At 54.5% G+C, this 13,397-nt stretch overlaps 1 protein-coding gene across 1 annotated transcript in view; it reads right to left on the bottom strand.

Annotated features, from left to right (window-relative positions):
• The window catches only part of COL4A2 (collagen type IV alpha 2 chain), a 227,685-nt gene that overhangs the window by 37,284 nt on the left and 177,004 nt on the right, over positions 1-13,397 (bottom strand). The window contains exons 21-27 of the mRNA XM_021706945.1: positions 12,106-12,269; positions 9,033-9,105; positions 8,835-8,941; positions 5,198-5,399; positions 4,735-4,794; positions 2,877-2,933; positions 1,349-1,456 (exon numbers count right to left, since the gene is read on the bottom strand). Coding sequence (XP_021562620.1) covers positions 1,349-1,456; positions 2,877-2,933; positions 4,735-4,794; positions 5,198-5,399; positions 8,835-8,941; positions 9,033-9,105; positions 12,106-12,269 — 771 coding nt within the window. The remainder of the gene's footprint in view (positions 1-1,348; positions 1,457-2,876; positions 2,934-4,734; positions 4,795-5,197; positions 5,400-8,834; positions 8,942-9,032; positions 9,106-12,105; positions 12,270-13,397) is intronic.

Genomic DNA, 13,397 nt, shown 5'->3' with positions numbered 1-13,397 from the left:
GACGCAGGAAGCAAGCGTCCCAGTTTTACACAATCACAGAGTAACGTGTAACATGTGTATAGGCCACAGGGCCAGGCCCTGCAAGTCTCTACAGGCTGCAACACTGAATTCCGAGAGAGAAAATCCATCGGCACTCACACCCAACTCCACGGTCAGGTTTAGGTCGGTGAACCACGGGCAGGCCAGGGAGGGGGCGGCTTAAATGACTCTTGGCTGAAAACATTGGCCCAGTGTCTAAAGCGAAGGACACAACGTCTCACTGTTCTGTGTGACATTCCTGACGTGGGGAGCATTCTATTCACTTCTGGAAGGAATGCTGACAAGTTCCAGGACCATCAGAACTCCGAGGGCAGGGGATGGGGCCGGGTCTGCCGCCCATGAGACGCCAAGGAAGATGTGACCTTTCTCGGTGCATGGGTGACAAGGAAGTCAGCCATGTAGCTCGAAGGACAGCCCTGTGAGCACTCACCGGGAGGCAGACTGTCTTCCAAAGAGGAAGGAACCTTCTAGCAACAAGAGGGTGCCAGTGTCCCACAGGTCCTGGTTGATATGAGTGATTCCAGCAGAGACTGGAGCACCCGCCCAGGGCCCTGTGGAAGGGTGTTTTGCCCTGGGTGAAAAGTTGGCCGTCATGATGTTGACAGTCTTAGGTAGATAAACCCAGCAGAAAACTCATGTGCCTGTGATCAAGGGGGTGCGGTCAGGCCCTCTCAACACCATTTGTGTCACAACCACAATGTGCTCTGGGCCTGGAGACGCCAGACTGTTTTACAGAGCCGGCTGGGCACAAGCTCTCCACACCATGGTGCATTATGGGACGCACGTTCAAGCTCTTTCAGCCATGGTGGCTTCTGCAATTCTTTGCTGTGTCAAAATGGCGATGGAATGGTTCGAGTCATTTACCCTAGACAGGCTGAAAACTGAAGCTTGCATGGGTAAGGCCTCAAAAAGCAAAAGATGTTCCTTGTGTGGTATCTGGTGAGTGAGCACTAGACTTGGAGTCTGTCAGGAGGGCACTATTTGTTCCTTTAGTGATCATCTTGAGACAGGATATGATGAGGTTGTCCTCAGAATGTTTAATACCAATCAGAGGACAATCTTTCTGCAATGCCTGTCTCTTTTTTTCCTACAAGGTCTGTGGTGTCCTTTGCAAAAATCTAGCATGGAATTAAGTGATTAAAAAGTCAAGAATTTTGAACCTCCCAAGAACAAGCACAAAAGCCGACAGGTACTGTCGAAATAGTTTCTAAATACAGGAAGATACCAGAGCTGGGGGGTTCCTGATCACACACACACAAGTCCCTTCACGAACCTCTGAGGCCCCATGGAGGTCCGATCCCTGACTTACCTGGGGGTCCTGGGAATCCTTCACGACCGGGATCTCCCGGGAGGCCCTTGAGTCCCGGTGTTCCATCCGCTCCCAAGAATCCTGGCACCCCTCTGGGGCCTTTGGCACCTAAACGCCCAAAGAAGCCACAGACCACATCAAGTCCCACGAGGACGGATGGCTGTGGCCACGTGTGGCCCCTGACTTCATGTGGTCTCTCATGAAACTGGGAAATGATGAGGGTGGGGGGATGTGAACCCTAAAACAGCACCCCAGGAAATGCAGAATGACTTTCAGTGTTTAAAATCCTGTGCAAGGACTCAAACTGTAAGAAGAATAACATCCAACTTCAAGATTCTATAGTGGATTAACAGAGGGTTTTGGGTGAGGGGTCAGAATGCCTGGCTGCGAATTTTGGTCCTACCTAGTCTCTATGACCTTGGACAGGTATCTGAACTTTTCTGTGCCTCAGTTTCCTGATCTGTACAATGGGGAGAATGATGATGCCTGCTTCGTGGAGCGCTGTGAGGAAACTCTGGTCAAACACTTGAGCCTTGTGTGGCCCGGGACGTGAGTGCCACGAATGTGCCGAGAGTTAAGGGGCTGGTGTTTGTCACAAACCCATCCCTTCCCCTTTGGAAAGTGGGGATGCATGTGCAGAAGTGCAGGGAGGAGTCGTGCAGGTGAGTAGGGCTGCCCTGCAGGGGGAACCTGGGCGTGACCCGGGAGCCCCAGAAACCCAGACATGGGCGCTGAGGCCTTTGCCAGAGACCCGCCAGGAGATGCAACTGCGGCCTGAGGTCTTCTGGTCCTCCCTGGTCCTCTGAGACACTGGGAGCGTTCCCACAGGGGGCGCACTCTTCAGACTGACAGTGCGGGGTCCTAGCACGGGGGACGGTGGGGACAGCCCCTCATCTCTGCCTCTGTCAGATCCCAGAGTAGTGTCAAGATATGAGACGGATGCTTTGCAGGGGGGCTTGAGCTGGGTAGACCCTTTCTCGCGACCCCCAGGATGAGGCCCGAGAAGGTCAGGCACACTGTGGACACTCAGTGTGTGGTGCGGACATCTAAAGCCCAGACCTCTTTGCTGCCACCCAGGGCATCCGTGTAACCAAAAACCATCTGTACCCCCTAAAGCTATTCAAAGAAAAAGAAACCGCGCCCTGTTCATTTCTGTTCCTGTCAATCAAAGCCCAAGAGAAAGAATCCTCTCCACAGGTTCTTCCCTGGGATGGAAAGGCACAGAATACTAATGCATACAGAAGTGTGTGCCCTACATAAACAGGGGCTTTGGTCTCTGCCCCGCGGGTGTCCCTGAAGGCCATGACTGGACTTCTCTTCCAGCCTGACCTCTACCAAGTGTCAGTGAACAGGCACATCTTTCTACAGCTGGGAGTGAGTGTCGGCTTCCTGCAGGAGTGACTCTGGTTTGTGGAAGGGAGCTGGGATGCTGGACACGGCCAGTCTGGGGTGGGAAGAGGGGCTGGGGGGGGATGGACAGAGAGGAAAAATGGAAGGCTGGGTGTCCTCCCGGGTCCTGCCGCCTTACCTGTGAGGCCCGGGGGTCCTGGCAGGCCTGGCAATCCCTTGGGCCCTCCGACACAGCCTGCAGAGAGAGAGGAGACAAGATGAGCTCAAGCATCATGACCTTGGGGGATTGGCCAAGGTCAAAAGCATCAGCCGTGCAGACTGGCTACCGTTTTATGATCAGAACAATCTAACGATTTAATTAATCTTGGTTCTGATATAAATAAAAGTTAAATTTCTTTGTGTAATGAAAAGAGAAAATTAATATAAAATGCAAATTAAGCACATCTAGTCAAATAAAATCTGGTGGCAAATGGCTCATTCCCTCTCAGAGGGCAACGGACTCTCACAAACCCAATTAATCTGGGTTTGCCCCAGTCTGCCTGCGTGGACATTTTTCTTTTGTCTGGAAGCATCTTTCCCTGGATGGAGACGGCTTGCGATTTCCAAAGGAGCTCTTCAACTGCTCCTTTTGTGCCTTGAATACTCTTAGAATGAGCCACAGCAATTAGCTGCTTGGAGAAGTACAGAATAAAGCAGGGTGCAGGCGCCCTGGCTGGTGTGGCCTGGGACAGCAGCGTTTCTATGGGGTGCTTTCTTGCCCGGCCTTTGTCTAAGAGGCTTTCGCAAGCATGGGAATTCATGGAGGTCTTCTCTGCCTGAGAACGCGGGCCAGGCTCCCATGTTGGCCTGACTTCCCGGCCAACGTCCGCTGTGATTTAGCCTCTCCCTGCCTTTTCCCTCCTGGCAGTGCACGAGCCCTGGCAGCCGACTTGGAACGCACTGGCTCTTTCCAGAGGCAAAGGGCTTCAGGAGAGAGGATTAGCTGCATGTCCCTCCGTCTCTATCAGGCTGTCACTCGTGCAATGGCCGCTCTGCTGGTGACAAGGACATCAGAGGTGGCTCATCCATTCCAGACTGTGACTTTGAATCCAGAATGTTCCAGAAGGTGCAGCCAGGGTGGCTTCTGCACTGGGCAGGGTACTGTGGCCTCCCTGCCTCGAAAGGCCTGGGAAATGGTATAGCTTCCCAGTCTGGTCACCCTGACCCCATTTGCTACCCACTGGCTTGGGCGTGTCTTGAATCTTGGCATGGCTAGAATGGGAACACACCACGATCACAGTGTCTTTACACCCCAAGTCTCCCACGCCTTCAGGCCTACAGAATGTGCCAGATCCATCCCATGGCCTCTAGGCCCTCCGCCCTGGTCTCCATCTCAGCGTTGCCAGTTCAGGGAGCACTCACTCCTTGGCTGGGATGCCCCATGAGACATTCCAGTTCTAAGGATGAGATTGTCTATTGCATTTTCTGTTTCTTTTTGTTTTTGAGTCAAAGTCTCACTCAGTCACCCAGGTGGAGTGCAGTAGTACGCTCACAGCCACCCCAGGGTTGACCTCCTGGGCTCAGGTGATCCTTCTGCCTCAGCCTTCCAAGTAGCCGGAACTACAGACGCGTGCTACCACACCCAGCTAATTGTCTGATATATTTGCAGAGGCGAGGTCTCACCAAGTTGCCCAGGCTGGTTTTGAACCCGTGGGCTCAGGCGATCCTCTTGCCTCAGCCTCCCAAAGTGCTGGGACGACAGGCTTGAGCCACTGTGCCTGGTCATGTTTTCTTACCAACATCACAAATCAGAACGGGCACTTCCCCTGCTTTGGTGACTGCTTTATTGGGATGCCTTCTGCTTCTGACAACACCATGATTTCTTGCACTTGCTTTTTTTATAGACTGAGCTGGAGCAGACAGGGCACCCGTTCCAAGTTTTCTGTATATTACTATTTCTTGCACCCGCATACCACGGGAGTTCACCAAGCAGCTGCAGACGGGTCAAGTATTTCATTGACAGGAAGTGCCGAAGCCTCCCGGGCTTCCCCACATACCTGGTGGGACAGTCTCCTGTCTGTCACCTCCAATGGGCCTCTTCACGCCGGTGTCACAGTCTAGGGGAGACATGGTGAAAGTGAGACAATTTGGAATAACTGGATGTTATGAGCGCATCAGGGTGTGCACATGGGTGTGTGTGTGTGTGTGTGTATGTGTGTGTGTGGTGTGTGTAGCTGGTGGTGGCGGACAGGCTGCAGTGTGGATGGGGAGTTGCAAAGTCCACTTCTGAGCCTCTGTGCAAAGCCCCTGTCGCTGCAGCCCTAGAGAGAGAGGCTCTGTACTCCACCCACCGAGAGGAGGCTGGCAGGCCAGGAAGCCCACCGTTGGTGCCAAGAACACGGGAAGCAGCACATCCTCATCCGATGCCCCTGGGACATGCCACATGGGCACGTAGGAGGGCGCTGAGGCACCCAACAACGTTCACGACGCAGAAGGACAGACGAGAGGGCCCCTTCATACCTATTTGTCCTGGGGCTCCCGGGAGGCCGGGAGGGCCGGGGAAGCCTGGTGGTCCACGTGAGCCGGCATCTCCGGGGTGACCGCGCTGGCCTTTGGGGCCCGGCAAGCCCAGTCCTGGGGGACCCATCTCTCCTGGAAGGCCCTTCGTTCCGGGTGCACCGGGATAGCCCCGGTCCCCTGGGGGGCCTTGGATACCATCACCCTGTGTGAAGATTCGGTGGATCTCTTAACGTCTATGCCAACGTCAAAGACGGCCACTACGTCCCAGCCTCCTTTCCCCATTTCCCGGGACTCTGAGCGGGAAAATCCAGAACAGAAAGACGACAGGGATGAACAGGAGCCACCGCCATGGTCCAGCCAAGTCACGGAGGTCAACCACAGGTTTTGTAACGGCACGAGCCACACGGTGGAAGATGGTTCTGGAAGGCATGCGTGTGTAACTAGGAGGTATCTTTCTCGTCCCACTCGCCAGCTCCCCTGCACAGCTAGGGCCCTCACTCACAGGAAGAACTCTGCAACTGGGGGTGGGACATACTATTTTGTCATTGTCATTTGGCACTGGTGACCTATCTCCTATCTGCAAGGGGTGATGCGTGGGTACCAGAAAAGAGGAGGGGCTGGAGACACCAGGTTTCCTGCCGTGACACCCACAGAGTCAGTGCTGGGGAGTCCAGGGTGGGAGGGGGAGGCTGGAGGAGGGATGCCAGCGTGACCACGCACAAGCCACGGCCGCCCCCATGCTGAGCGTGTCCCAGTGAGCGGTGGAACAGCCGTGAGGACAAGCCCCAGCACATTTGCCACCGCCGCGGAGGAAGTGGATGCTCGAATGACAACTGGACGTCCATTTCTACCGACACAATTTTCTCCTTCGTTTTCAAGGCAAGTGGTATGGGGAGAGGTCACTGGCCAAGCCCCGGCTCTCTGTGGGACCCCGACTGCATGGCACGGCCCTATGTGTCAGCATCTTCCCAAGGGGTCGCTCCATTCCACAGGACCCTTCGGAGGTCACAGAGTGGATGCCCCACACTGAGCAGGTGGCGACGGTGGTGACGGCTGGACAGCGCTCTTGGCTTAGAGATACCAGCAGGCGAGGAAGGTGCATGATGCCGGGAGACGCCCCAGCAGGGTGGCAGGCAGAGGCTGGAGGGCTGCTCCCCGGCCCCTCCCCGTCTCTCTCCCCCTTCCCTTAGCCCTAGAGGATGGGAAGCGGAGAAGCGCTGCTCTTTCTAACTCTAACCCTCACCCTAAACCTCACCCTCACTCTAACCCTCACTCCCACTCTAATGCTCACCCTCACCCTCACCCTCACACTAATCCTCACCCTAACCCTCACCCTGCTCTGGGCACAGAGCGGCCCTGACCACCCGCCCATAGCTGGGCTGGGGCTGGCAGCCAGGTCTGGGAACTGTGGGCGGGCTGGACTCCATGGCCGGGATGGATGCTCTCCTCCTTAGACGCTAACAGCTTCACCGGCCTCCAGCTCTAGGGAGGGCCACTGTGATCATGATGAATCAAGACCAGCACGGACCACACACCACACAAACCGCACACCGTTCGTACACTTACTCCCACCCCCCCACGGCACACTACACACACCCCAAACCCCTCACATGTTCACACACCCCAGCCCTCATGCTACATGCCACACTGGACAGACAGAATCAGGAACCCTGTTAACCCGCAGGACAGACTGGTCGTCTTCCTCTTCCGGCTGAAGTGAGTCATGTCTCTTGCCCCATCGATCCCCGCCCTGCCTCTTGCTTACCCATGTCGCCTTCCAAATGAAAGTTTTAAGTTACTCTATTGCAGAACTATCTGGGCTCTCTGGTCCCAAAAAACTGAGCTTAAAACTTAAGAGTGTTGGCCAGGGCAGTGTCCCACTCCAGTCATCTCAGTGACTCGGGGAGGCTGACATGGGAAGATCACTTGAGGCCAGGAGTTCAAGACCAGCCTGGGCAACATAGTGAGACTCAGTCTCCACCAAAATTGAAAAAATTAGCTGGGTGTGGTGGCTCATGCCTGCAGTCCCAGCTACTTGGGAGGCTGAGATGGGAAAATCTCTTGAGCTCAGGCATTCAAGGCTACAGTGAGCCATGATCATGCCACTGAACTACAGCCTGGATGGCAGAATGAGACCCTGTCTCTACAATTAAAAAAAAAATTAGCTGGATGTGGTAGCACATGCCTGTAGTTCCAACTACTTGGAAGGCTGAGGCGGAAGGATCGCCCAGTAGGTTGACACTGGGAGGCTGTGAGTGTGCCACTGCACTCTAGCCTGGATGACAGAGTGAGACTCCAACTAAAAAAAAATGCTTTTTTGTAAGTATAAGATTGTTACAACAGACATAACCCACATCAAATAAAAAGAAGCCCTGGGTTGAGCTGGGAAGCTGCAGGCAGAATTCAGGTGTGAGGCTCTGAAGAGGAGGAAGAGTGTCATGGCCTCTACTGTCCCCCCAAAATGATGGTCCTAACCCCAGTGCCTGTGAACATGACCTTACTTGGCAATAAGGTCCTTGAAGATGATCAAGGTAAGATCCAGGGCGGGCCCTGTTCCAACATGACCGATCTCCCCATAAAACGGGGAACCTTGGACCCAGGAACAGACACACAGAGGAGAGACAGTGTGAAGGCAGAGGGAAGATGGCCACCTATACGCCAAGGGCACCGGGAGCTTCCAGAAGCCAGAGAGAGGCTGGCACAATTCCTCGCCACAACCTCAGAAGGAGCCAGCCCTGCTAACACCGTGGCCTCAGACTTCCGGCCTCCAGAGCTGTGAGGGAACACACGCCTGACGTTTAAGTCACCCGGTCTGTGGCACTTGGGTACAGCAGTCCCAGGACACTAACACAAAGAGCTTAAGGAGGCACAGGCTTGGAACCATAGGGAGGAGAAATCTAGGAAACACAGAAAGGCGAGAAATAGCACTGCAGAACCACGAGAGAACATTCCAGAGCTATGATGGGAAAGGAGGTGAGGTCTCTGCGGGTTGCCAGCGACCCTCTATCCAATGCCACCATGTGTTTGTTGCAGAAATGAAATTGGATGTTTCATGATTTACCCTGAAAAAAAAAAATAGGACTCCACCACCCATTTAAGAATATTTCACTTGTGGTCAGTGCAGTGGCTCACGCCTGTCCTTCTAGCACTCTGGGAGGCCGAGGCTGGAGGATTGCTCGTGCCCAGGAGGAGTTCAAAATCAGCCTAGTGAAACTTTGTCTCTACTAAAAAAAAAAAATAAATTAGCCAGGTCTGGTGGTGCACACCTACTGTCCCAGCTACTTGAGAGGCTGAGGCAGAAGGATCGCCTGAGCCTAGGAGGCCGAGGCTGTGGTGAGCCGTGATGGTGCCACTGCACTCCAACCTGGGCGACAGAGTGAGACTCTGACTCAAAAACCAGCTAACCCACCAACCAAGCAGAATATCCCCTCTGTAGGGGGCTCACTGGTGTCACACCATGGGGAGTGTTTCCAGCCTAACTCGCTATTTCCTAAACAGTATAATTTCTGCTCCTTAAAAACGGAAGGGTCCTGTCCTGGGCACAGGGTTGGTTTAGGGCAGACACCAGCAGGGCTGCTTCTCGGAGGCTTCAAGACCAGAAGAGAGGCTGAGCCCGCCCCCCGACGCGGCTACTCACAGGAGGCCCTGTGAGGCCCGGGAATCCGTCGAGCCCAACACGTCCAGGGACGCCGTCTTCGCCTTTCACCCCGGGCACACCTGGGATGCCGGGCTGTCCTCTCTCACCTGGGGAGAGGTTTGCATGTGAGTCTGTTCACGCAGCTGCACCCCAGAAAGGCCAAGTGATCCCGAATCGCTCGGCCATGGAAGGACTGACCTTTGGTCGTGATGGTTCTAGAATCTCCCTTGGCTCCTTTGGGCCCGGGCGGGCCAGTGCTGCCAGGAGCTCCCTGTGGAAGCAAACGCACAAACATGTTTCTTCCCCCTTCAGACTGTTCGGATATCGGAGAAGACGGCTACTTTTCAGCTCATAGGATGCGTGGCAGGCACCCGTCACCAAGCCCAGCGCCACCGAGAGCACCTTCTGCGGCGCTGGAAATGCTCTCTATCCCGTGTCCAGCGTGGTGGCCGCAGCCTTATGGCTGTCGAGTGCTGGAATCGTGGGCGGTGGGAACGAGGAACTGAATTGTGTGTTTTCTTTCACGTTAAAAGTGCAAAGAATGACAGTGTAACATAAATAGCCACAGCTGGTGAGACCGTAGAAACCTAGGTGCCAGGTTCATCTTCAGTGTCTCTGGGGGCCGGCTGGGGACACAGATGCACGGGCCGCAGCCCAAGCACGGGAATCACAACCCATATCTCTACAAAGCCCCCAGGGACGCACAGACTCTCTGGCTTTTGAGAAGATGGACCTCACACTCAAGGTTGCTTCCTCTAAACCACCATCTCTGAGGATCTAGCAAGTCCCACGCATCCAAGCAGGACAGGCAGATATTGGTGACCACCTAATGCTGAGAACGAGAAATCATATTCACAGCCCATTTGTTTTCCAAGCTGAGATTAAGGTTCAGAGAGAAACTTGGTACAAGGACACTCACGTTTGCGGCTGCAAAAAGTCTAGGGTGGGCCGGGCTCGGAGGCCAGTCTGTTATCCCAGCGCTTTGGGAGGCTGAGGCGAGTGGATTGCCTGAGCCTGCGGGTTCAAGACTCACCCAGGCAATTTGGCAAGACCTTATCTCTACCATAAATCAAAAACTAGCCGGGCGTGGTAGCACGCACCTGTAGTTCCGGCTACTTGGAAGGCTGAGGCGGAAGGATGGCCGGAGCCCAGTGGGTCAAGGCTGTGGTGGTCGGGAGCGTGCCACTGCACTCAAGCCTGGGCGACAGAGTGAGACTCCAACTCAAAAAAAAAAAAAAAAGCCTAGTGTGGCTCTTTCCATGAGCAGGAACACGCGGTGAGCGGCTCGGGGTTGTATTTTAATCCACGCGACGTGCTAGTTTTTGGTCCACCCGGGTTGTGCAACTTCTAAGGGAGGGTTGGGTGCTGATTTAGTGAAATGGAATCTTACAAGTGATTATGAGTTCCTTTCTCCTAGAAAATTCCACAGATACTTGATTTATTGATTGAGCTCTTTGCAGAAAAGGGCGACATTCTTTTGGCAAGCGGGAGAACGTCTCACACACAGACGAAACTCAGGAAGCACACCTTGATGAACGGGCAGCTCACGCACGCTGCCAGACTCTATCAGTAAAAATGCTAACAAACAGCAACAAAAAAACTCCAACCGCCATAGGCATCCCTACTGCAGTAGCATCGCCAGACACTAATGTATACTTAGATGCAAGACCTCAAGCACAACCTGAGACTCTGCTCAGGCAGAGTCCTATGGGTGTGTGGAGTACCACGGGGGAGGCCTGTGCACTCGGGGGAAATGAGACATTTCGGGGGCACAGAATGGGCTCCGTTTGGCTTCTAATACATATTCAATCCATTTTTAAATAGCTGGAGACGCCGCTAGGCCTGGCCACGAGTAAGCCCGCAGTGCCCACTGCATGGACTCTTTCTGAATGCTTGGGCGATGTCACCTGCTTAGACAGCCATGGCTGGGACAGGGTCTCATTTTTAAACCAGGACGCCATGTAGCACCTGCTATTTTTTATTGGATTCTCCTACCAGCTCTCTGAGAAGGCCTAGGGGCATGGAGCAGCCAGGAGTTGCCGGTCTCACTGTCACCTGCAAAGCCCCCAGGCCATAAAGCCACTGGAAGTCCCGCCTTCCCGCAGCCACAGTCCCGAGGTTGCAAACTCGTGGTGTGGAGTCAGATTGTTCCCATTCCTCGGCCATATGTCCCAAGCAATTTCTTTCTCCAATGCTGAATATGTAGAAGAATGGACTTTTTGCTTTAGAAATCTCCCCAAGTTCTCGAAGCTCAAAAAATAAACTACAAACATAATTTCTTTGCCTACATCTGAATTTACTTGGAGATCTTTACTGGGCTTAGCCCTGCACAGAAGACCTACTCCGGGTGGCCGTCTCTCAAGACATGGAACAAAGACCACTCGGCTGAGACTGCAGGGGTCAAGAGACAGGGAATGGCGTCCGTGCACAGCAGATTCACCGTTTACCTGGAGGCCTCGTTTGGATACTGGGTGAAGGAAGCCTTTGTAAATGCTCGGTGAGTTCTTACTAAACTTGAAGAGATGAACCCTCAATGATTAATGCACCTTACATCCACAAGACCTGAAGCTTCTTTTTTGGAGACAGAAATCATATGCCCCCAAATCCACTATTTTAAAGCACAGAAGTCCCTGGTTTTTAGTGTTTTTGCAAGATTGTGCAACCATTATTCTTAGCTAATTCCAGAACATCATCACATCAAAGAGAAACCCCCAACACACAGGGCGGTCCCTCCCTCTATCCCTCCCTCTATCCCTCCTCCCACCAGACCACCTTGTCTCTAGGGTGGCCTGTTGGGATGTGTCACATCCCAGGATCGTGCAGCGTGTGTTCCTTTCACCGGGCACAAGGCCACCGAGGCTCATGTCACGCCTGCGTCCCGCTGAGTGAGACCCCCTGGCATGGACGTGCCACATTCAGGCTCTCCCGTCATCAGCGAATGGATACCCGGTTGCTTCCTTTCTTGGCTGCTGTGACAAGTGCCACTCCGAACACGGCCTGCATGTATTTGTGTTTTTAACTCTTGGGTATACACCAGGGGTGGCATGCCCAGGTCACGTGGGGACGCCCCGTTGGGTTCGACTCTTTGAGGGGTGGCCAGCAGCCTTCACGTGGTTTTCCCGAATGGCCTGTCCATACCCCGGGCACACGAGTGCCGCTGGTCTACAGCTGAGTATAAAGAACAGGTCACAGCCTGGCACAGGACGCCGGGGAAGGCCTCAGGGTGACTTCGCGTATGATAAAACAGCCAGGAGGAGACGCTGTTCCTCACCTTGAACCCTGAGAACCCAGGGATGCCGTGCTGGCCGGGGTCTCCTTGGTCCCCTTTCCTCCCCGGCTCCCCGTTGACACCCGGAAAGCCCTTGGGTCCCGGCAGTCCCGGGACCCTGCTGATGAACTGGTCACCCTCGGCGCACCTGCAGTCTCCAGCGTCACCTGCAGGGGGAGAGAGAGGAGGGGCCGTCGGTCGCGGAGCCTTTGAGACATTCTTCTCGCTTGCTGTCGGGAGGGAGACCCAGGGAAGTCACGATGGGTGATTGCATGAGCACATTACAGCCCATGGCGTTCTCTAAAGCACTTGCTATAGAGCCGGGTGTGGTGGCTCATGCCTGTCATCCCAGTACTTTGGGAGGCCAAGGTATGAGGATTGCCTGAGTCCAGGGGTTCGAGACCAGCCCGGGCAAACTGGCAAGACCTCGTCTCTACAAGAAGTTGAAAAATTAGCTGGGCATGGTGGCATGCACCTGTAGTTCCAGCTATTCAGGAGGCTGAGGCGAAAGGATGGCCTGGGCCCAGCAGGTCGAGGCTGTGTCGGCCATGAGCATGCCCCGCACTCCAGCCTGGGTGACAGAGTGAGACCTTGACTCAAAAAGGAAAAAAATAAATAAAAGGAAACACTTGCTACTTTGTGTCAGAGCTGAGCCCTGGACACAGATCATCTGAATTCAGCCTCAGCAACAACTACTCGTCTTGCTCACCCAGCACCGGGCTCAGCACTGCTAGAAAACTCCATGCTGGGCCGAGCTCAGTGGCTCAGCCTGTCAACCCAGCACTTTGGGAGGCCGAGGCGAGTGGATTGCCTGAGCCCGAGGGTTCGGGACCAGCCTGGGCAACTTGGCGAGACCTCGCTTCTACAATAAGATAAAAATAATTAGCCAGGCATGGTAGCACATGCCTGTAGTTCCAGTTACTTGGAAGCCTGAGGTGGAAGGATCGCCGGAGCCCAGTGGGTCGACGCTGGGGTGGCCGTGAGCATGCCACTGCACTCCAGCCTGGATGCCAGAGTGAGACTCCAACTCAAAAAAAACACAACAACAACAAAAAAGAAAACTCCATGCTGGCAGGCAGGGGACGGGAGGAAGGGGCTGTCGGGGGGCCGTGAGCACAGAGCGTGCCGGCCACACCATCAACCTCGCTCCCAGTGTTGCCGTGGAGACAGGAGGTGGGCGGCACGGGTTATCTTCATTTCCAAACGAGGAACTGGAAGGGCCTTGACCTTCTGCAGGATGAGGGGACTCCAGGCTGGGCTGTCTTCCCCCCCCCCCCCCCCCCCCCGGGGCCCCC

The sequence above is a fragment of the Carlito syrichta genome, unplaced genomic scaffold, assembly GCF_000164805.1.
Source record: "Carlito syrichta isolate Samal-C Ts95f unplaced genomic scaffold, Tarsius_syrichta-2.0.1 Scaffold316219, whole genome shotgun sequence".
Taxonomy (NCBI): Eukaryota; Metazoa; Chordata; class Mammalia; order Primates; family Tarsiidae; genus Carlito; species Carlito syrichta.
Note: the sequence above shows the minus strand (reverse complement) of the source record. Positions and strands in the feature narration are given on the sequence as shown.